General features: G+C 53.4%; 1 protein-coding gene across 3 annotated transcripts in view; it reads left to right on the top strand.

The window, feature by feature from the left end:
- Nucleotides 1-22,030, top strand: part of PTGIS (prostaglandin I2 synthase) — a 43,576-nt gene that overhangs the window by 13,169 nt on the left and 8,377 nt on the right. For all 3 annotated transcript variants that reach the window (XM_070589416.1, XM_070589417.1, XM_070589418.1), the window contains 4 exons: nucleotides 1,706-1,849; nucleotides 6,368-6,519; nucleotides 14,259-14,440; nucleotides 21,243-21,411. In XM_070589416.1, the coding sequence (XP_070445517.1) occupies nucleotides 1,706-1,849; nucleotides 6,368-6,519; nucleotides 14,259-14,440; nucleotides 21,243-21,411 (647 nt within the window). The remainder of the gene's footprint in view (nucleotides 1-1,705; nucleotides 1,850-6,367; nucleotides 6,520-14,258; nucleotides 14,441-21,242; nucleotides 21,412-22,030) is intronic.

Here is a 22,030-nt window from a genome sequence, read left to right as displayed (position 1 = left end):
GTGTGCAGTAGTCTCAGGAGGTAGGCATTTTTACCCCTATTTCACAGATGAGGAAACAGGCTCAGGGAAGTGAGGTGGCTTACCCAAGGCCGACCGCTAGTAAGTGGCAGAGCTGGGATTTGAACCCAGGTCTGCAGCCTCCACAGCTAATTCTCTGGATCTGTCTCCAGGAAGTCACCTCCTGCGGTCAGGAAAAGCATCTAGAGGCAGGTTCCACAGGACGGCCAGCGCTAGGAAAGCCCAAGTGTGAGGTGGACATTGATGACGTGGGGCCCCGTCTGACCTTGGCTTTGTGGGACGGCTGCTAGGAGTGCTTCTGAGCCTGATGTCCTGGGTCCCATTAGCAACAAGACTCCACAGTTCACTGCATCCTATGCCCCACCCAGAGAGGACGCCAGTTTCCTCCGGGTCTACCCTAAGGGTTTCTGGGAATTTCTCAGAAGCCGGCATGATGTCTTCTGGGCATGGCTGCCACATCTGTTGAGGACTCCTGTCTCCATCAAGGACTAGCGCTTGGAGTGGGGTCAGGGGAACAGCTGGATCGCAGTCAATCTCTAGGTCTGCTCCCATTTATCGAGGATTTACAATGTGCCGGGTGCCTAATAAGCCCTTTACACACGTGATCTCCCATGGGTCCTGTCTGTTGTGTTTCCAACGATGTTCCAGCTTGAACATCCGACCGCTTTTATTCCCTGGGAGTTCACGGAACCGCTCTGGACGCTTTCCCCTCTTGAATTATCCAAGAACCCGGGCGCTCGCTCAGTCCGGAGGGGCCCATCCTCCTTGCAAACAGCAGGCGGCGGCAGAGAGCAGGAGCACCTGTTCCGTACACCTGCTGCCACACGGCGTCGCTGTGGAGCGCCGGCTCTGCCCGCCCCGCGGACTCTGCGCGCCGGCTGCAGTGGCCCCTTCTGGTCTAGATCCCTGGCAGGGTGCGGAGGGGCCTTAACCTTTGATACAAGGTCCCACCTTCTGGGCTTCTAATCGTGCCCTCAGCCATGGCTCAACGTTGATTCTGTGTTGCGGAGGCTCAGCACAGAGGGGGCTTCTCCTTTCAGCCACGTTCTCCCGGGTCTGGTTTTCTCAGACTCCTGGGCACACGATGCGACCAGGTCACAGGCCAGAATCCCTTATTCCTCACATCCCGCTCACTTGGGGTCGTGTCTTAGTAGCAGTCTTCGGTCAGGGGACACTTTAACTCTCCAAACAGGTCTCCCTAAGTTTGGATCTCCAGGAGAAAGGGTTGGTCTCTTGGTTCCTCTCTTCTAGAAGTCTGGGGGCTCCTTGTCCAAGCTTGTGTGCCCCGAGGAGGGACAGACTATGAGGGTGAAGAGTTCAGACTCTGGAGTGAGGCAGGTCAGCGTTTCTGTCCCAGCTGTATCACTTACTGGCTGGGTGACCTTGGGAAAGTCACTTTTCTGTCTGTCTCTGAGTTTTTCCATCCTTAAAATAGGTATCATAATAGTAACGATTGTCAAAAGATGAAAGAGATTATTGCACTCAGGACAATAAATGGTAACTATCGTCGTTGTTAACGATGCTAGTAATAATAATATCATTTTGTTTAAGCTGGTCTTCCAAAGGCCCCCATTGCCCTGAGGAACTGGAGCCCTGGGAGCCTGGGGTTCGGGAGGGAGGCCCCTGGCCTGTGTGCGTCTGTTTCCCTGGGGAGGCTGCTCTCTCACTCCTGTGCTCCTCGCCCCAGGACTCTCCTCCACAGAGACCTCCAGGCGCTCACGGAAGCCATGTATACCAACCTCTGCACCGTCCTGCTGGGCGACACCACAGAAGCGGGCAGTGGCTGGCAGGAGATGGGGCTCCTCGATTTCTCCTACAGCTTCATGCTCAGGTGAGCGTGTGCGGCTCCCCCTCTCCTGCATGGAGCCCGGCCTCCGGACCTGGGTCAGCCACTGATAGTGGCAGAGGAACCAGGGGAGCTCTGGGGGGAAGCAGTTTGGGACACTGAAAGCCAAGACTGTAAGATGACATTTTGCATCTGGGGCCCCAGGTGTTCAGCTGGCTCAGCCTCTGAGTTATAAAGGAGACTCCGGCCAAGAAAGGGGCCTGTCCAGTCACCCAGGGAGGGAGTAGGAGAGTAGGGCCTCAGAGACCGTCTTGTCCTGTGGCCTCCAGCCCTCGGAACTGCACAGCCCAGGAAGACAGACTGTGTGGGAGACCAGCCCAGGACTTGAGCTTTTTATCAGCCCTTGTAAACATCTGTTAAAACTGCACTACCGATGTTCCCTCCTTCAGCAGTGCCGGACACTGTCCCAGGCACTGGGAACACAGCAGGGACAAGACAGATGAAGTCCCCAAACTCACAGAGCTGACACTACTGGGGGAGACAGATAATAAACCGAGAAATAAAGCCGATTCTGTCAGAGAGTGACAAATGCGATGACGGAGATCCGTAGATGGGGTGACAGCACTGGGGGCTCTTTTAGCCGACTGAAAAGGGGGGCCTCTCGGAGGTTCTGGCCTCAGAGTGCAGACCTGACCATAAGATGCCCACCATGCCAAGATTCTGGGCAAAGGGAACAGCAAGTGCAAAGGCCCGGAGGTAGGAAGAAGCTTGGCAAGAGGCCAGTGTGGCTGGAGCCTGATGACCAAGGCCGGGTAGGGAGGAGATGAGGGCAGAGAAATTGGCGAACCAGGTCTCACAGAGCTGCAAGGCCAAGGAAGCCTTTGGAATTTTTTCTAAGTAAGACAAGTGACTTTGGCCGTTTAACAAGCCTGTGGCATGGTTGAACTCAGAGTTTTAAGAGGTCTCTTTGGCTGCCAGAAGGTCGGTGTGTGGCAATGAGGGAGAAGCCAGAGGACTCGGTGGAGGTGGTTGTAGTTGCCCAGGTCAGAGAGGACGGTGGCCTGGACCCGGGGGATGACATGGGAGATGGCGAGAATTGGGGTAGCTTTGGGGCCAGAGTTGACAGGACCTGCTGCAGGATTGACTGGGTGATGGGGCCAGGGGGAGCAGGAGCCGGGACAGCTCAGTGACTTTTGGTGGTGCCGTTAACTGACCAGCATCCCGTAAAGGAAAGGCCGTTTCAACCGCTCCAAGAATTTGGAGGGACAGAGTTCCAGCATAAAGGACAGGCATTCACCGACACGTATGGGCCCACATGTACATTTATGACACATGCGCATGTGCGCGCATGCAGGCTCAATGTGTGTTAATGCATTCCATCCTCACAACAGCTCTGGGGGGCTGGAAATTTACAAACCCCATTTGACAGAGGAGAAAACTGAGGCCAGGAGAGTCCGGGTCATCGCCCGGAGTCCCGGAGCTGGGGGCGTGGCAGGGATGGCTGTGTGCCGACCCTCGCTGTGTACCAGGGCCACCTTTTCCCCATTTCGCCTGGAGCGGTGCAGACACCATCAAGGCTGTTGGTGGTCTGGGCGATGGTGGCCTGGTGCACCGTCATTGTATGATGGGGAGACCGAGGTCCAGGGAGAGACCTCCCAGCAGGTTCCCAGCAGGCCACCTCCAGGGCTCCTGGCTCCTGCCGCCCCGTGTCCTTGTGCGGGCCAAGAAGTCAGGGAGGAAGCTGTGGCACCAGGGGAGGTGGGGACAACGTGGTGGCAGCTGGGTCTGTGTAGGCCCACGGTAACGGCAGGCGCAGTTCAGGGTCAGATGTAATTGGACCCCGTGTCCTCAGGGCCCGAGGCCTCGGCTGGAGCTCCTGCCTCCTGGATCAGCAGGCTTGGGCCTTGTCGTCACCATCCGCAGACCCTCTAATAGGAAGGGAACGGGCGAGGTGGATGACAGGGACACTGACGTGGAGGTGCAGCTTCACACGGCCCCAGACTGTGAGATGCCACCGCTTAAACCTGCCACCTGTGCTATGCGGGCCCCTGCGTCACTCAGAGTCACGTCCGAAGTTCTAACCCTGGCTTACAGCATCCTGCACGATCTGCCCCCGCCCCTCCTGCCCTCATCCCTCCCAGTGTTCCCCTTGCTCTCTCCCCGCCATCTCAGCGGCCTCCTGGCTGTCCCTTGAACAGGCCAGGTGTGCCCCCACCTTGAGGCCTTTGCAGTTTCTGTTCCCTTACCTGAGAATGCTGTTCCCTACATGTCTTGTGGCTCCTGCCTCACTTTATTCAAGTCTCATCTCGAGTGTCACTCCTCAGGGAGGCCTTCCTGACCCCCCATTTACTATGACGGACCTCTCTGCTTACCCAGCCTGGGTCCAGCTTTATGTTCCCTTATGGCTCCTGTCGCCACCTATAGGTCACGCGTGTATTTACACATGTAGTTATTCACGTCTGTCCCCAGCCGTGTGCCGTGTTGCTTTGATGAGGAGGTGCCGTGGGAAGGGCCTTCACTGCCACAGTGTGAAACCGCGTGGCCTTTTTGGTTTTCTTTTCATTGCCTGTCTTTGGTAGAAATATATGTACTAGAAAATGGTTTTCTGCTTTAAGAATGAAGCCAGCGCGAGTGGGATGACTGATGGGGACAGGTGTTCAGCTGCAGTGTCAGGGGGACCGCAGTGGGGGAGGGGAGGGGAGGACGTCAGATCCTGCCAGCTCGTCCCCTCTAGGAGGGGCGGCCGTGACTCCACTCCCGCCCGGGGCTGCCAGGCGGGACTGGGCTCCTGGTGGCCAGATTCTCTCCTTTTTCAACATGAGATAAGGGGGAAATCCAGATTTTGCGTGAATTTCCCCAGATGTTTAAATACGTGTTCAGTTTGTTTTGACGAGAACTCTATTGACCAAACAAAACACGTCTGTGGGCTGAATGCCGCCCGTGGGCTGCACCTTTACGGCTTCTGCTGCCGGGAAACTGAGGGCGTTAGTGTGGAGGAGCGGGACCCGGGGCCTCACACGCCGAGGAGAAGGGGAGAGACCTCCTTCTGGGCTGATGCCGAGGCCCCAATAGGGCCGGCGGGTGAGACGCTGGGAAGACCTCATTTCAGCTGTTCTGATGGAAGGATGGCTCCCTGCGAGCCCAGTGGACGGGCGGGTTGTGAGCGCTCCATCCCCGGGGGGCGGGGAATCCAAGGCTGGATGCGGGGAGGGGAGTGGGGTGCTGAGAGGTGGGACGGCAGCCCGGATGGCTGAGCTTGGAATCGTGATGTCCCCGTATTTCCCCGCAAGATCAGTGTTCTCAGGTTTAAGTTCTAACTCTCCATCTGTCCGCCTTATTGGAGATCTGCCACGTGCCTGCACTGTGCGGATGAGGGACAGAGTGGGCGCTAGACAGGCCCCCCCCCAGGCCGCCACCCTCCCTCGTTCCTGCTTCCACCCTCTGCCTGGGAAAATCTCTTTCCTGGGAGATCCAGGGACTAGGAGAAGCTGGGGACGGGGCTGGATCTGGGCTTCAGTGGTGTCCCTGCAGAGGCCCCAGTCCCTCCCACCAAGTGGAAAATGTGAAAGTCTGTGGTTTCCCTCCCAGGACTGAGGCCAGTGGGGCTGGGCTTCTGGAGCCTTCCAAAGTGGCTGGTGGTGAGAACGCTTCCTCTGAGAGCATTCCTGTGGGCGGCGTGCCTCACACTGGCTCCCGGGTCTCACCCTCTGTCCCTACCCACCAGGCCCTGTCCCTCTCATGCTCAGACCCCCAGGGCCTTCAGGTCAAGCCCAACCTCCTGACCGTTGCAGCCTAGCCTGCTGCCCTGCCCTGTGGCTGGCCCTGCCAGCTCCCAGGCTGCTCCGGCCCCCGTCCACTCACCCTCCAGCCCCAGCACCTGGACTAGCAGTGCTGGCTGCTCTCTGGCCAGGTCATGGTTGCTCCCTTGGCTCCAGGCCTCTGCCCAGGCTGTGCCCTCTGCCCTAACCCGTTCCCCTACCGCTTCCCCTGCTCATCCTGCAGGTCTCAGCCCAGACCCTGCCTCCTCTGAGGAGCCCGCCCTGCCTCCCTCTGCAGCACCCGGAGCCTCCTCTCCTGATCCGTGGCCCCCTCTCGCCCCGCTGTCCCCCTCACTCGCTCTGCTCCAGCCTCATCGCCTCCTTGCTGCGCTTCAACACTCTTTCCTTCCCGGCTCAGGATGTTGGCACTGGCGGCTCCTTCTGCCTCGTCCCCGTCCCCCTGCTCTTCCCACGCTGGCTCTTTCTCATCCTGCAGCTTCCAGCCTAACCTGTGAGCCGCATGCCAGCTTTGTTTGTCGTCCCTCCGAGCGCCAGCTGACGTGTACTCCTTCTCCTGTCTCTCTTGTCTGTTGTCTGTCCCCACACTAGCGTGTCTGCTCCGCAAGGACCTTGAGCATTTTGTTTTTTCACTGCCAGCTCCCTGGCCCAGAGCGGTCCAGGCGTAGAGCAGGGAAAGTAGGTGCTCGTTAGGTGAATGAATGAAGCAGAGCTTGGAGGCGCCGTGGGAGGGTTTGGCCAGGAGTGTCTGAGGATGACCCCCTGACCTGCTGTTTGCTGCCCCCAGAGCCGGCTATCTGACTCTGTACGGAGTCGAGGCACTGCCACGCACCCCTGAGAGCCAGGCCCAGGACCGCATCCACTCAGCCGACGTCTTCCACACCTTCCGCCAGCTCGACCTGCTGCTCCCCAAGCTGGCACGTGGCTCCTTGTCAGTGGGTAAGCACCTCGGGGGCCCTGGTGGGTGGGGTGGCAGAGGCACCCAGAGGGGGAGTCCACACTTGAGCTGAAGGGTCATGGGCAACATAGGAGGAGGGACATCTAATGCCCTGAAAGGCAGTAAGACCCCTGTCACTGGGAGTATGCAAGAGCACAGTGGGGGAGGCAGGGCTCGGACCAGAGCTGGGGTTCCTGTGGAAATTCTGATGCAACCCATCTGGAGTGGGGTCTGGGGACCATTCTCGTCCGTGTCTCTCGATGCTCACACGCCCTCGTTGCTCCTAGTTATCGGCCCTGTGCTTTGATAACATAGACACTGCACCCTGGACGATTGTTCTGTCAATTAGGGTTGTCACCGAACTGCACGTTAAGAGTGTTTCCACGTCAGTTTGTAAAAACGCACCTCATCCATTTTCGCGGCTGCAGACGGCTCTCAGGATCAGTAAAGAGCTTCCTGCCAGATGCAGTGTGCGGAGGCCATGGGGACCACTGGGCGTGCTGTCCCCTGGCCACTGTCCCCAGCGAGAAGAATCTTCTGGGGCCTTTGTTAATGATACAAGTCTGCAAGCCCCATCTTGGTCCATTTGCATCCGAATCTCCAGGGAGGCTGCGAAACTGCAGGTTTGACAAGTGCCCCGAGAAGGCTGAGGAAAACCGTGTGTCCTGGTCTCAGACACTTGTCACAAGGCCTGGATTCGAATGCCTGTCCTGCTGCTCCCTTGCTGGGGGTTTGGGAACGTTACTTGACTTCTTTCGCCCCAGGTCCTTTCTCTAGAGGGGAATGGTTAGGACAGACTCTGGGCTCAGACAGCTTGAGGTGGTTGACTGGCCCCGAGGTGGTCTCTCTGTGCCTCAGTGACCTCCCTTGTAAAGCGGGAAGAACAGTAGGATCCTCTCAGAGGGTGACTGTTAGGACCGGCTGAGGCAGCAGGAAAAATCCTCTTTGTCAAGCACTTTCTCCCTCTCTCCCTCCCTCTTTCTCCCTCTCTCTCCAATCCTCCTCTTTTTGCTGAGGAAGACTGGCCCTGAGCTAACGTCTGTGCCCATCTTCCTCTACTTTATATGTGGGACGCCTACCACAGCATGGCTTGCCAAGCGGTGCCGTGTCCGCACCCGGGATCCAAACCAGCAAACCTCGGGCCGCCGAAGCGGAACGTGTGAACTTAATGGCTGTGTCACCGGGCCGGCCCCTGAGGGGCACTTTCTATGTGCCAGACAGCAGATTAATCATTGTCTCATTCAGGCTCCCTCCAACTCATCAACTGAGTTCCTTTATTTATATATATATTTCCTACCAAACTTTAACACACTGGAGTGTTTATTTTTTAAAGATTTTATTTTTCCTTTTTCTCCTCAAAGCTCCCCAGTACGTAGTTATATATTCCAGTTGTGGGTCCTTCTAGTTGTGGCATGTGGGATGCCGCCTCAGCATGGCCTGATGAGCGGTGCCACGTCTGCGCCCAGGATCCAAACTGGCGAAACCCTGGGCCGCCGAAGCAGAGTGCGAGAACTTAACCACTCGGCCACGGGGCTGGCCCCTATTCATGTCTCTTATCATCCTTTTAGAGGCAATTCCTTATCTGGTTGAATCCTGCCATTAATGCTGGAAGATTGGTATTATGCCCATTTTGCAGATAAGGCTGAGGCTCAGAGAGGTGAAGTCACTTGTCGTAGGTGGCAGAGCAGCAAAATGGAAACTTGGTCTGATAAAGTCGCGTGCAAAAATCACCTGACACATCCCAGAACCGATTGCTTCTCCAGGAAAGAGTGATTTCCCCATACAGATGCTCCTGGGTTGTCTGGGTAGATGCAGAAGGGGACCCTCGGGCATTCTGGGCGCAGCCCTGGGCGTATAGGACGGCTGCATTTCCCAGTGCGGGCAGCAGGCGGCGATGTTGGGGAAGGTTTCTCCTCTGGGGCCGGAGGCCGGCGGGCAGGGCGGCCCTCAGCGCTCGCCGCGGGCCGCGGGGGAGCCGCGCAGCCTCCTTGTAAGAGCGATTTGGCAGAACCTATGGAAACATAAAATGCGCGTTCCTTTGATCCTGTACTTACGCTCTAGGAATTATCCTGCAGAAATGCTTGCACGTGTCTACAGATACACAGGGGTACTCCTTGCCACGTTGCTTGTAACAGCGAACCCTAGAAACCACTGTAGGGACCGATGGAATGAATCATGCACTCCTGTAAGGGAAACCACGCAACAGGGAGACAGAACAGGACGGGCTGCTGCGAGACGGCATCTACTGTTACTGCGCGAACAGGGGGCGGAACGGCGGCTTCGTTGTGGTTCTTTTTCAATGTGGGAACGTGTGTAGATTCCTGCCTCTGGGAGGGCTGAATGGGATGGAGAGAAGCTTACGTTTTATGATATGCCCATCTGAACTGCCAGAGTTTCTTTTTCTTTTATTATTATTATTTTTTACCATTTGTATGCATTATTCCTCCTCTGCTTTTAAAAATATAAACATTTTAAAAGAAAACCGACCCTTTTGGAGACCTTTAGACCATTGAGTCTGGTGCTTCTCAGACAGTAGGGAGTTGGGGACAGTAGAGAATTAACTAGAGCCCCAAGCTGAGCATCCTGCTTCTTTCTAGAACAGTCATTTCCCTGGATTATCGGGGAGGGGGCTGTTTTATTTGAATATTGTTTTGGGAGAAAGGGCATTCTTATATGAAAGAATCTCAGAGTCTAGTGCAAAAATCTAATGCGTTTTAAAGGTAAAACACAAGACTTTAAAGACGCGTCCCCACTGGGGGCCTTTTTGGACTGTGCCCTCAGGTCTCCAGGAGATAGCAGGGTTTCCAAGGAAAAATTGGAGAGGTACTCAAGCCTGGGGCCCAGAGATGGACAGGGCCTCAGTCAAGCCCACACAGCATGGGAGGCCTGGAGTTGGAACCTGCTTCTCCTGCCTCCAGCTGCGTTACCAGTGGCCCTGGCAGTTCTGACTCCCAGCATTGAGTCATTACACTGGGGCTGGTCAATAATACCTTATGCTAATGGCAAGAATGTAGCAGGTACGATTTACCAAACCCCTACCAGTACCAAGTGTGTTCTGTGTGTCATCTTTTCGAATCCTACGAGCCAGGTTGCTCCCATTTTATAGAGGGGAAACTGAGGCTCAGAGATACAAAGTGATTTGCCCAAGATCATCCTCCTAGGATGAAGCAGAGCTGGGATTTCAACCTGGGTCTCTCTGGCTGCAAACTGTATGCTCTTTCTTTCACAGTTTATTATTATTTCTTAATTATAGAAATAATACGTGAATACATTCTCCTGGGACTAATAATGCTAACAGCCATTGTTTAATTTAATAATGTAGCTAATGCTTACGCGGCCTGTGCCAGGCATCCCTCTTCATGCTTATGTTAACGAATTCAGCCCCTGCATGGTGGGTCCTCATTATCCCAATTTACAGGTGAGAAAACTGAGGCGTTGGGAGGCGAGGGGACGTGGGCTCCTTGCTGCGCTCCTCTGCCTGTCATAAAAAAAAAATCTAATATTACACAAAAGAGAAATTCTCTTTTGACCACACTCTCTCTAACTCTGTCCCCAAGGTCACCATTGTTATCAATTTGATGGTACCCTTCGAGAACAGTATCGGCCTGCAGAAATCAAATGTGAGCCACCTATGTAATTTAAAATTTTCTATTAGACACATTTAAAAACGAAAGAGGTGACATCAATTTTAATAATATATTTTCTTCAACCCAGTCTGTCTAAAATATTAACCCTATAGCATGCAATCAACATGAAAATTATTGAAGAGATACTTCACATTTGTTTCTCACACTCAGACTTTGAAATCCATGTCATGTTTCACTCAGCACACCTCACTTCGGGCCACATTTCAAGAGCTCGACGGTCACATACGGCTGTGGCTTCCCTACGAGACAGAAGGGTTCTAGACCTTTCTCCACACGTTAAAATACAGCATGAGCCCACATTATACCGTTATCCCAAATATGTACAGCAAGCCCCTCTCTTCTCCGTGGCAAGTTTTTTTGTTTTGTCTTGTTTTGGGTTTTTGGTCAACCTAAACTTAGAAATCTTTAGGGGGAAGGGGCCTGCCCGGTGGTGCAGGGGTTAAGTGCGCACATTCCACTTCAGCGGCCCAGGGTTCACCAGTTCAGATCCCAGGTGTGGACATGGCACTGCTCATCAAGCCATGCTGTGGTAGGCGTCCCACATATAAAGTGGAGGAAGATGGGCACGGATGTTAGCTCAGAGCCAGTCTTCCTCAAAAAAAAAAAAAAAACCATTAAAAAAATAATAATAAAAAGAAAGAGAAAAGAAAAGAAGTAATTAGGGATGGAAATGAAATCAACTTCTCCTCTCAAGGTGGCTGAACTCCTGAAGTTAAGCTCATGTCTGGCATCGACCACCCGTTGAGAAATGTCACTCTGGGACGTGGTTTTATTCAGACTGTGCCTGTGACGTCAGCATCCTGCCCATCAGCCGGGTGCCAGGTGGAGTCGCCAGACTCCGTTTTCCAGAACCCCCCCTTCTTCACTCCCTTATCAGCTGTTTGAGATACGGACCGAACTTTTCGACTCCGTAAACTATGACTCTAGGATCTTTCACTGGGACTTGCTTGTTGGGGGGAGTGCGGGTTTTGAGTATGTTTCACGTGGTTCACACATTGGGATATAAAATAGTAGCTGAAAATCTCCCTCCCTTTCTTGTGCCCCCCTTCCACTCGATCCCCACTCTCCCCAGTTGGCTGGTTTCCTTAGTTTCACGTGGATCTTCCAGAGTTCTTTTATGCAAATACAAGCAAATATGACTAAATTCTTATTTTTCTCTTTTTTCCACAAATGCATGCCGCACACACTGTTATGGGCGCTTTGCTTTTTTTCTAACAATATACAGCAGCAACAGGCATATCTTGTGTGAGGTGTAGTGCGTGCCCTGTGCTGTTCTAAGGACTCTGCAGAGGTACTGTAATTTGATCCATGGATCAAAGCACTGCTTTAATTTTTTAAACTTTTTTTAGTCTATTTTTTTTTTATTATACAACACCATCTTTGGCTCATTTGCCAGATCACATTCACATACTTTCCTCTTTTTTTTAATGGTGGTAAAATATACATAACATAAATTTTACCATTTTAACCATTTTTGAGTGTGCAGTTCAGTGGCAGTAAGTCCATTCGCGATGTTGTGTAACCATGCCGTTATCTATTTCAGGAAATTCTTCATCCCGCCCAACAGAAGCTCTGTATCCATTAAACAGTAACTGCCCGTCGCCCTCCTCTCGGCTGCTTGTTACCTTTCTTCTGCTTCCTGTCTCTGTGAATTTGCCTGTTCCAGGTGCTTCAGATAAGTGAGGCAGACAATATTTCTCCTTTTGTGTCCGGCTTATTTCACTTAGTGTAATGTTTCCAAGATTCATCCATGTTGTAGCAGGTGTCAGATTTCCTTCTTTTTTAAGGCCAAATAGTGCTCCATTGTATGTCTACACATTTTGTTCCTCCATTCCTCTGCTGATGGCACTTGGGTTGTTTCCACCTTTTCACTATTGTGAATAATGCTGCTGTGAACATGGGTATACAAGTGTCTATTTGAGTTCCTGCTTTCGGTTCTTTTGAGCGAATATCCAGAAGTGGAATTGCTGGATCAAATGGTAATTCTGTGTTTAACCTTTTGAGGACGTGCCGGCCTTTCCACAGTGGCTGCACCCTTTTATACTCCCACCAGCGATGCACAGGGTTCTGATTTTGCACATCTTAGCTTGTTATTTTACTTTTTTTGATACCATCCACCCTAATGGGTATGAGGTGGTTTTGCATTGGGGGTTTGATTGGCGTTCGATTGATTGGTGATGCTGAGCATCTTTTCCTGTGCTTATTGGCCATTCGTATATCTCCTTTGGAGAAAGGTCTAAGTCCTTTGCCCATTTTTTGAGTTGGATTTTTGTGGGTTTTTGTTGTTGTTGAGTTGTAGGAGTTCTTTATATATTCTGGGTAGTAGGCCTTCAGCAAACACGTGGTTTGCAAATATTTTCTGCCATGCTGGCGGTTGTGTTTTCATACCGCACTGCTTTTTGAAGTCGTCCGTAAAAGCTGTGTTTACAGTGGTGTTCCAGCTCTGCAGCTGTGCTGTCCGGCCTCGGAGAATGCCGGTCACTCTAAATCTGCGCTGGGAAATTTCCCGGCCCTCTTTGTTAGCTAGTCCATCAGATGCCTCCTGTCAGCATCCAGAATGAGCATCTGCCGAGGTGGCTCCAGCACTTCCTGCGTCCTGCACTCGCCTGCTTGAAGTCCCCACCTGCCCGGGCCCACCCCCCACCCCAGAGATGCCCACGAGACTGGTCTCAAGTGGGGCCTGGGCCTCCAGAGATTTGGAAGCTCCTGGGTGATTCTCCAGACCCCCAAAAGCTGGGAAATGCAGGAAAATAATGTATTTCAGATGAATATTTGGTCTCACTACGTTAAATTGAGAAGTACGTCACCTGAAAAGGTGTCCAGAGATTGTGGAAAAGCACATGGAGCATATTATTTGAAAATGTAACATACTTAAAAAAATAAGCTTAGCCTACATTTTCCACTCTTTCAAACACCCTGTAACATGCAGCCCAGCTTAGAAGCATTGGGTGGATGGGTCTTCCTATTAACACTGCTTTCTGGTTCAGAAAAGCCCATGAAATGGGTTCCAGTACTTTGGAATTTCGTAGCAACCCAAAGTGACTTCCACTTTTCCAAGCAGTGATTTTGAAGAAACCAAATCTTACGTTTGCGTGTCTGTATATAAATATAGCACAGCTTATAGCCTTAACACAGTATATAAATAATCAGCAGCTGGCTAAATTTATACCCTCAACAGTCTGCCCTCGTGGGACGTCTAGGTCTGTACGTAAAGAACTTTCTCATTTGTTTCCATTGCTGTTTGGTTTTCCAGAAATAACACACCACTGTTTATTTAATGGTGATTGCAAACTGGTGATCTGTGGGCCAAAGCCGGCCTTCAGAGTTGCTTGTGTGGCCTGCACACTGACTGAGAATCTCTTACTTAGACGCTAACCTTGAAAAATACCAGAAGATTCCACGTGAGCATCTGGACTTTCAGCTTCTTCTGAAAGCTCGGGCTCCCTGGCCGCGATGGGCTGCGCTTCTCTGTCAGGCCGAGGGCTGGTCAGGGGGGCTCCCTGGCCGCGATGGGCTGCGCTTCTCTGTCAGGCCGAGGGCTGGTCAGGGGGGCTCCGTTCCCCGCGGCGCTTCCTGACCCTCCTGCCTCATTCGCTTCACCTGCCTTCCCTGGGGCAGCTGAGCTGGAGACCCCAGACCAATGTGTTCCCTGTTGACGGTCCGTTGGGTCGTTCTCATGTCTCCTGAACGAAGCTATGCTGAGTCTGCTCGTGTGACCTCCACCTGCACGTGGCCGGACATTGCTCTCGGGCCGGACCCTGGGAAGGGAGACTGCTGCTCAGCGTTTCCTGTTCCTTCCCCTGCTGTGTAAAGAAACGCCATTCATTTGATGCATATTTATTGAGCACTTACTATGGGCCGAGTGCTGGGGACACAGGTGACTACAACAAAGGCCCTTGCTCCCGTCCAATGGGGCTGAGACGGGTAATAAGTGAGTCAACGCTTAAAGGTCTTCTCTGTGGCCTCCTTCCCAGGAGCTCCCAGCCGCCGTGGAGTGACACCCACCAGACCCTCGTCCTCATGGAGGTCAGGGCTGGGCAGCCTGGACTGGGGGTGGATCTGTAACCCCCACTCTCTGTGCTCTGTCCCTACAGGGGATAAGGACCAGGTGTGCAAGGTCAAAGGTCACCTGTGGAAGCTGCTGTCCCCAGCCAGGCTGGCCTGCCGGGCCCACAGGAGCAGCTGGCTGGACAGCTACCTGCAGCACCTGGAGGAGATGGGCGCGTCGGAGGAGATGCAGGCGCGGGCTCTGGCGCTGCAGCTGTGGGCCACGCAGGTGGGCGAGGGCGTGCGAGCGGTTCCAGCGGGGGGGGGGGGGGGGGGGGCGGCGTGTGTGTGTGTGTGTGTGACTGTGGGTGTGTGTGTGCTGCCAGGCACACGCCGGCATCGGGGTGAGTGTGCATACACGAATGCCTGCACAGGAGTGTGCAGTGAGGGGTGTATTTGTGAGTGTGTGCCAATGTGAGTGTGCAGGTGGGTGTGCACACGCACGCCCAGCTGTCTGCCCAGCTCCCTGACTCTCATAACTGTGACACAGTATCAAGAACAGGATCGTTCATTCCATATTTATTTATTTTTTATTTGGAAAAATGTTAGACGTACAGAGAAGCTGTATGAGTAGGAGGAGCCCTTGCCTGCATTTCACTTCGCTGCTTCAGTTTTCACGCTCCACTCCACCCATTTGCCTCCTCTCTCTCCCACCGAGCTTATTGTATTGATTCATTCGCAAATAAGTTGCAGACGTCCTGACTGTTTACCCCTGATTACTTCAGCGTGCCTCTCCCAGGAGCAAGAACATCCTCTCACACAACGGCAGGGCAATGATCAAATTCCGGACGATTGACCCAGATACAGGCTCATTATCTAATACACCGTCCGTTTTCCAATTTTGCCGGTTGTTCCAGTAATGTCCTTTGTGGCTCATCTCGGTCGAGCATCCAGTCCAGACTACACGGTACATTTAGTCCTTCTGCCGTTTTAGATTTCTTTAATATGGAACAATTTCTGTGCCTCTCATTGCTCTTCATGACCTTGACATTATCAAAGTGCAGACCAGTTAATTTGAAGAATCATGTAAAAGTTCCTGCTTTGTGTTGCTTATGTTTCAGCTGCGGTGGGGGTGGGGCACAGGCAAGGAGACCCATTCAGGGTGACTTTAGGAGCTGATATGCAGGCTAGAAAACTGGGTCGTCGATAGAGAGACCCTGGGGGTCTGCTCTAGCCGGGTGGTGAGGGAGGTCTCTGAAGGGGAGATGTTTGAGCTGAGCCTGGATGATAAGAGCTGGATTTGGAGACTTGGGGAAGATGTGAGGATAGAATATTTTAGGCAGGGGAAACAGCAAGTGCAAAGGTCCTGGGGTTGGATCATGCTGGGTGTTTGGGCAATAGCAAAGAGTTGAGTGTGGCTGAAGCAGAGTGAGGAGGGGAAGTGGGACTGAGAGAACTGATCATGGAGAGCCTTGTGGATTTTCTCTGGGTGAGGTAGGAGCCCTGGGAATTCTGAGCAGAGGAGGGACAGGATGTGAGGAGTAAGGGCAGAGCAGGGACACCAATGAGGAGACAGTGGTGGCAGGACCAGGTGGTAGCCATGGAGATGATGAGGAAGTGGACGGATTCTGGAAACAGGGAAGACAGCACCAGTGGATTTGGTGATGGGCCGGCTACTGGGGTGAGAGAAGGCGGGGCCTGGCTGCTGCCTCCGCCTGACCTCGGAGCCCCACGCCTTGTCTTGGCGTCCTCTCTGCAGTGACAGTTGCACAAGCTGACATTTCTGGGTAATTCCTCTCCCATCGACTTGCGACTTATTTTTAGTTTTCTCTTAAGCCATTAACGGTCCTTGCAGGCAAAGACTGGCGGCGGGTGGGGCTGGGTTTAATCAGCAGTTGGGGACCCGTTAATGCCTAATAACATATTTATGGGCAGAGAGTTGGAGCTCCAAACTGTGCCCAGAATCCCTTGCAGAAGTGACCTCTGTCAGCAGAACTGGACGCTGGCGGGGGGGCTTGAGTGGAGAAAGCCCAGGGCACGGCCCTTGGCGGGGGGGAGAACTGGGGAGGTGGGGACAGGACGTCCTCTGGGGCTGAGTTGTGGTAGCATCCAGAACTTCAGGCATAGGCTCTGTGACCCGCCTGCCTGGATCTGAGTCTTGACTTCGCCGCTTCCTGACAAGTCAGCCACTTACCTTCTCAGTGCCTCAGTTTACTCATCTGGAAAATGGAGGTGGCAGCCGCTTCCTCAAGGTGTTGTGATGATGATGAAAGGAGGGGACACATGAAGTCCTGTAACCGTGCTTGGCAGATAACTAACTGGAGCTCAGTGAACAGTGACAAATATTAGTGAGGGCCCACCGTGAGCCGGGCACCGTTCTAGAAGCAGGGGATAGAGCAGTGAGCAGAGCAAAGATGCTGCCCTTAGGGAGCTGACATTCTGCTGGGAGAAGACAGACAATCAACAAGTAAGTATATACAATATATTAGAGGTAATAAGTTCTATGGAGAGTGGAGAAAGCAGGGGAAGGGACTAGCAGAGTGCTGCTGTACGGAGGCGAGTCAAGGAAGGCCTCACCAAGAAGGTGACATCCGAGCAGAAACTTGAAGGAAGTGAGGGAATGAGCCATGTGGATATACAGGATGAGGGCATCCAGGCAGGGGGCAGCAGGTGCAAAGGCCCTGAGGTGGGGATGAGGGGATGGACCAAGCGAGCAGCCCAGAAGCCGGTGCGGAAAGTGTTCCAAGAGGTTGAGAAATGGTGGCTGTGATTGTTTTTATCTGATCAGAGTCGAGTCAGGAAAAATAATTTCAAAAGATATCAGGTGCCTACCATGTGCCAGTCATCCTGTTGAGTGCTTTACAAACATCTCGCAGGAGCCTCGCAAAGGCTCCATGAATCCAGAACCCCAGAGCCTGGGGTCGAGGCTGATGGAGGCTCCAGCATCCGGGGGCCTCGAGAAGGACCCAGTGGGCTGAGCTCTAAGGTCCAGGCAGCGGGTGAGGCCGGCTCTCAGGGGACGGGGCTTGGGGCGGGCAGAGGGAGAAGAGTTCACCGAGGCCTGCCCTGGCACGCCCATCCCAGCCCGGGCTTCCCTCCCAGCTCTGAGCTCTTGGGCAGTGCATGGCCCTGGTGACCCTGGCCAGACGGGGACTCCCTTGGCCCCATCAGTCAACTTTCATTCTTCTCTTCATTCCCCACCGCTGGCTCGGCCTTCAGCCCTGGTCGTATCCTCAACAGCCATGGCCCCAGGGCCCCAGGAACTCCTGGGTGGTCCTGCAGGGGTGGGGAGAGAGGGGACTGGGGGAGCTGTGGGAGCCACCAGGGCAGAGACAGTTCAGCTGAGCCAGTGACCACAGACGCTGAGACCCCCTGAGGCCCTGCGCCCTGGCGGCGAAAAGCAAGAGCGGAGTTTCCGGTCGGGCAGACTCGGGTGGAATCCCAGCTCTGCCGCTAACTAGCTGTGTGACCTTGGACAGCTCACTTGGCTTCTCTGGGCTTTGTGTCACCATCCTGAAGAGGGGGTGATAAGAATAATCACTGTGCACAGGCCTGGGGTTTTTCCCTCAGCAGTTTTATTCGGAGGCAATCCGGGATTCTTGAACAGTTGCACACATGGCACAGAGAGCCCCCTGGACCCTTCACCGCTTCCTCTGCCGTGAACATCTTACTGAACGGCGATGCATTTTTCAAAACCAAGAAATTAGCCTTGGCGCGTTGCCCTTAACTCACAGGCCTACTCCATTCAGATTTTCCCAGTTTTTCCACTAGTGTCCTTTTTCTCTTCCAGGATCCAATCCCGGATATCACAAGGCACACAGGGATTTTTTTAATCCCCTTAAAAATGTATTTTTTAATCACAAGAAAATGAAAAGAAATATAATCCGTGATCTCCTGTCCCTCGCTCCGCTCTCTTCTCTGGTGGCCCCAGCCTCGGATGGGCTCCCCCACGTGGCGGCAGTGACTGCCACCAGCTGCCCCTGGCCATCTGGCAGTCCCCTTGGAGGAGGGCTTCTGTTTCCCATGAATTCTAGGACAAACGCTGAGTCTGACACTCATTGGCCCAGCCCAGGGCCCCGCGTCCCCTGAGTCCATCGCTGGCGGAGTGGCCGGCCTGGGGCACGTGGCCACCCCTGCGGTCTGGCGGGGGCGGGTCAGCCCCGATGATCTACGCGGACTTGGAGTGAAGGAAGGTGACTCTCCGAAGGCAGACAGGGCGAAGGAGCGGATGTGGGCCGGCAGGGCGGCAGGTGTCCCCGGCTCCCCCGACTGACAGTGCCGCGAGGAGGCCACATGAGGGCGCGCGGGAGTCGCCCAGCGCAGCGCCTGGCACAGAGCGCCCCTGGAGGTCAGCTGCGCCATGCACAGGATGGGCGCTGCACTCGGGTGGTGGACCAGGCGACTGGCTTCACTGCAGTGGGAGAAAATGAGGTTAGATCGGAAATGTCCTCCTGGGTAAACTGAGGCAAGACCCCATGGGAGAAAGCTCGACTTCCAGGATAGCGAATTCAGAATCTCTTATGGTTGTGTGAGCACACGTGCACGTGCACACGCACACGCACACACACTCACACATCTGTGAGTGGAAGGTGGTCTTTGTCACCTCCCTAACTTGCCACAGCTTTTTTCTGAAAGAGGGGCTAAGCAAGCAGCCTCGTGTTCCACTCCTGCTTTGTAATTAGTGAGCGGGGGCCCCCACCTGACTCTCCCGGCAAGATACAATGGCCTTGGCGCTGAGTTAACCCAAAGCTGTGTTATCTATCGCCTACATTCCCCTGGCTATTTAAGTGATAGACAACAAGTGACCTTGCTGGTCTCGGCCGGACCTGGGGTGACGGAGGAAATCTCAGAGAGCATCCGAGGCCCCCACTTGTTCTCAAACCCTGGGGAGGGGCCGGTGGGAGGAGGAAACCACTTCTGAGCACCCACTCTGTGCCCACCGTGGGGGTCACCTGCATTCAGTCTCAGCGACCGTGTGGCGGCCCCTGGAGTGGGCATATTGTTATCCTCATTTTACCAAGAGGGAGGTTCTGAGACCCAGAGTTGGGGGTGATTGTCCAGAGTCACAGGGTGCGGGGAGCTGGGATTTGAGCCCAGCTCTGCCTGGTCCCAGCCCACCTCCCAGGCTGCCTTGGAGGCCCTGGCCCACCTGACACACACCACTGAGCTCCCGCTGTGTGCTGGGCGGTGGGGAGGGACCAGGGAGTGCTGAGTGCCCCTTTTCAGTGACGGGCGTGGCAGTGGTGCCTGCTCCACAGGAAGACTGAGCCGGCGACCGTGGCACCTCCTTAGCTCTGACTTCATCACGGTAGCAAAAGAAAAAGAAAGAGGGAAAACCCGTTTCACCATCCTTGAGGCTTTGGGGCATTTCTTTACTGCCTTTTTCCATATGTTTTTCTTCTGTGGTTAAGATCATGCAGTTTTTTTTAAATCCAACTTTAATTTTACTTAATATTGTATCATCAGCATTTCTCTGTGTCATTGCAGAACCCTCTAAAAATCATTCACTTTCATTCCACTTAAAAGTAGTGCATTGATTTAGAAAATTCAAACACTTTAAAAGGACATATGCAGTGAAAAGCCAGTCTCCCCGCCCTGTCCTCCCATCCTCGCAGCTTCTGTCTCAGAGGCAGCCTCGGTCGCCGGTTTCTTGTGTCTCCTAGAGGTCGTCTCTGCTTCTTCATCTCTGTCCCTCCTTGAACATCCGCACCGTGGAAGCACGCTGAGCCCCCATTCTGCATCTTGCCGTCTGCGTGCTCCCTTGTGTCTTGGCTATAGTCTCACGTCAGTGCGCACAGAGCCAGCTGCTTTGTAATGACTTCCTGTACCGTCTCCTGATGGCTGGATCGTCATTGATCTCATTGATCTCCTATTGATAGACATTGAGGATGCTTCCCATCTGTCACTGTTAGATCAGCACTGCTGTAAGTATCGTTGGGCAAATGTGTTTTTCTCTGTGCAATTATGTCTGGAATAGAATTACTAGGGAAACATGGTATTTATGACTATTTACTATTTCAGTATTATGATTGGGTAGGATGGTCATTTATGGTAGACACGAATCTTCTCCAAACTGAGGTGAGGTGGTATTTGCCCACGTCTCGTTTAAGGCTGCCCTGTGCGCATTGTAGCCACATGCTGGATCCCTGACTGTTAATTGTTCAGCTAAGGCTGACGTCTTGGAGCAAGACATTCCATCAATTTTCCTAATTATTTAACTATTGGGAAGTTTTAAATAATTTTTCTTCAAGAAATCCACAGCTTTCACGGTCATCATCGACTGTTGCTGCTTTCTTTATACGTAGACAATCCTCAAAGATTTGAAAGCAAATATTCAGATACTGTATCAGTTCGCTATTGTTGTGTAACAAACAACCACAAAAACCCAGTGCCGTCCACTGATGAGCGTTTACCTAACTCACGTGTCTGTGGGTCCACTGGGAGTCCCCTGGTCTCGCTGGGCTCAGCTGGACAGCCAGCTCTGCTCTGTGTCTCTGTTCCTCCTCTGGGGACCAGCAGGCGAGCCGGTGAGCAGAAATACACACGGTCTCTCAAGGCCTAGACTTGGAACCGCCGTTCTGTTCTGTCAGTTCTGCCTCGTGCTGTTGGCCAAAGCAAGTCACATGGCTGAGCCCAAATTCAGGGGCCAGAGAAATACCCTCTGCCTCTTTAATGGGAGGAAGAAGCGCAGTCACGCGGCGAGGGGCGTGGGAGCAGGATTTGGGGGAGGGCAGTCATCCTCAGATGTTAACTGTAATCTGAATTGACACGCTTCATTCCTATTACTGACACTTTTTTGCTGATTGGCTATGAAGATCACCTATGTGATCTCAGATCAGTGATTTTGCTCAAGGTCAGGGATGCCAAGAATGACCTTGAAGTAGGCACTGGGCTGCACCAAAGCCATGCAGCATATTTTGGCCATGTCCTGAGGCTGAAGATGGACGTGAGTCATGCCTCGATGCCTGGCAGGGGTGAGAACCTACTGACCCCTGTGCCTTGGCCAGGACTGTGTCTGTGGCACAGACCGGCCCGCCCTCCCCCCAGGTGTGCTCTCCTGATGGTACCACGGGGACTCCTTCTCGTTGCAGGGGAACATGGGTCCTGCTGCCTTCTGGCTCCTGCTCTTCCTTCTCAAGAATCCTGAGGCCCTGGCTGCCGTCCGTGGAGAGCTTGAACAGATCCTCTTGCAAGCAGAGCAGCCTGTCTCGCAGATGACCACCCTCCCACAGAAGGTTTTAGACAGCATGCCTGTGCTTGGTGAGATGGCCAGACCCTCCAGGATAGCCCCAAAGACTGGGTCATCATGGGCCCCCTAAGCCCTCCCCAGCATGGGCTCCCATCACCCGGGGTCCATCAGTGTCCTCTGACCTAGGGTCCCTCTGGGCCTCCTATCTTAGATGTGGCATCTCCATGCCCTGGTCTCAGCTGCCTGAGGCTCATGGTCTCAGTAGGAGATTTCTGGTTACAAGTGCCAGAAAACTTAAACTGGCTGAAGCAGAAAAGGGACTTTATTTGGAGCATGTAACTGAAAATTCCAAAGGTATCTGGCTTCAGGCATGGATGGATCCAGGTGCTTTAGCAATGTCATTAGGACTCAGTCTCTCTCCATCTCTCAGCCCCATTTTTTGCTGGGTTGGCTCCAGTCTCAGGCTGACAAGATGGCCCCAGGCTGATGTGTTCTTGGCCCTGTGAGGGTGTGCTTCTCTGCAACATTCCTACCCGAAGTCCCAGGAATGTGTCTCATTGGCTCTTTTGGGTCATATGTCCATCTTGAACCAATCATGGGATTCAGAGAGTTGGGATGTCTGATTGGCCAATCCCAGGAGTTGGGAGTGGAATCAACAGCCCAACCCCTGAAAGTGGGAGAGTACTGGTC

Source organism: Equus przewalskii, chromosome 21 (assembly GCF_037783145.1).
Source record: "Equus przewalskii isolate Varuska chromosome 21, EquPr2, whole genome shotgun sequence".
Taxonomy (NCBI): Eukaryota; Metazoa; Chordata; class Mammalia; order Perissodactyla; family Equidae; genus Equus; species Equus przewalskii.
This window is presented reverse-complemented; position numbering and strand designations above follow the sequence as displayed.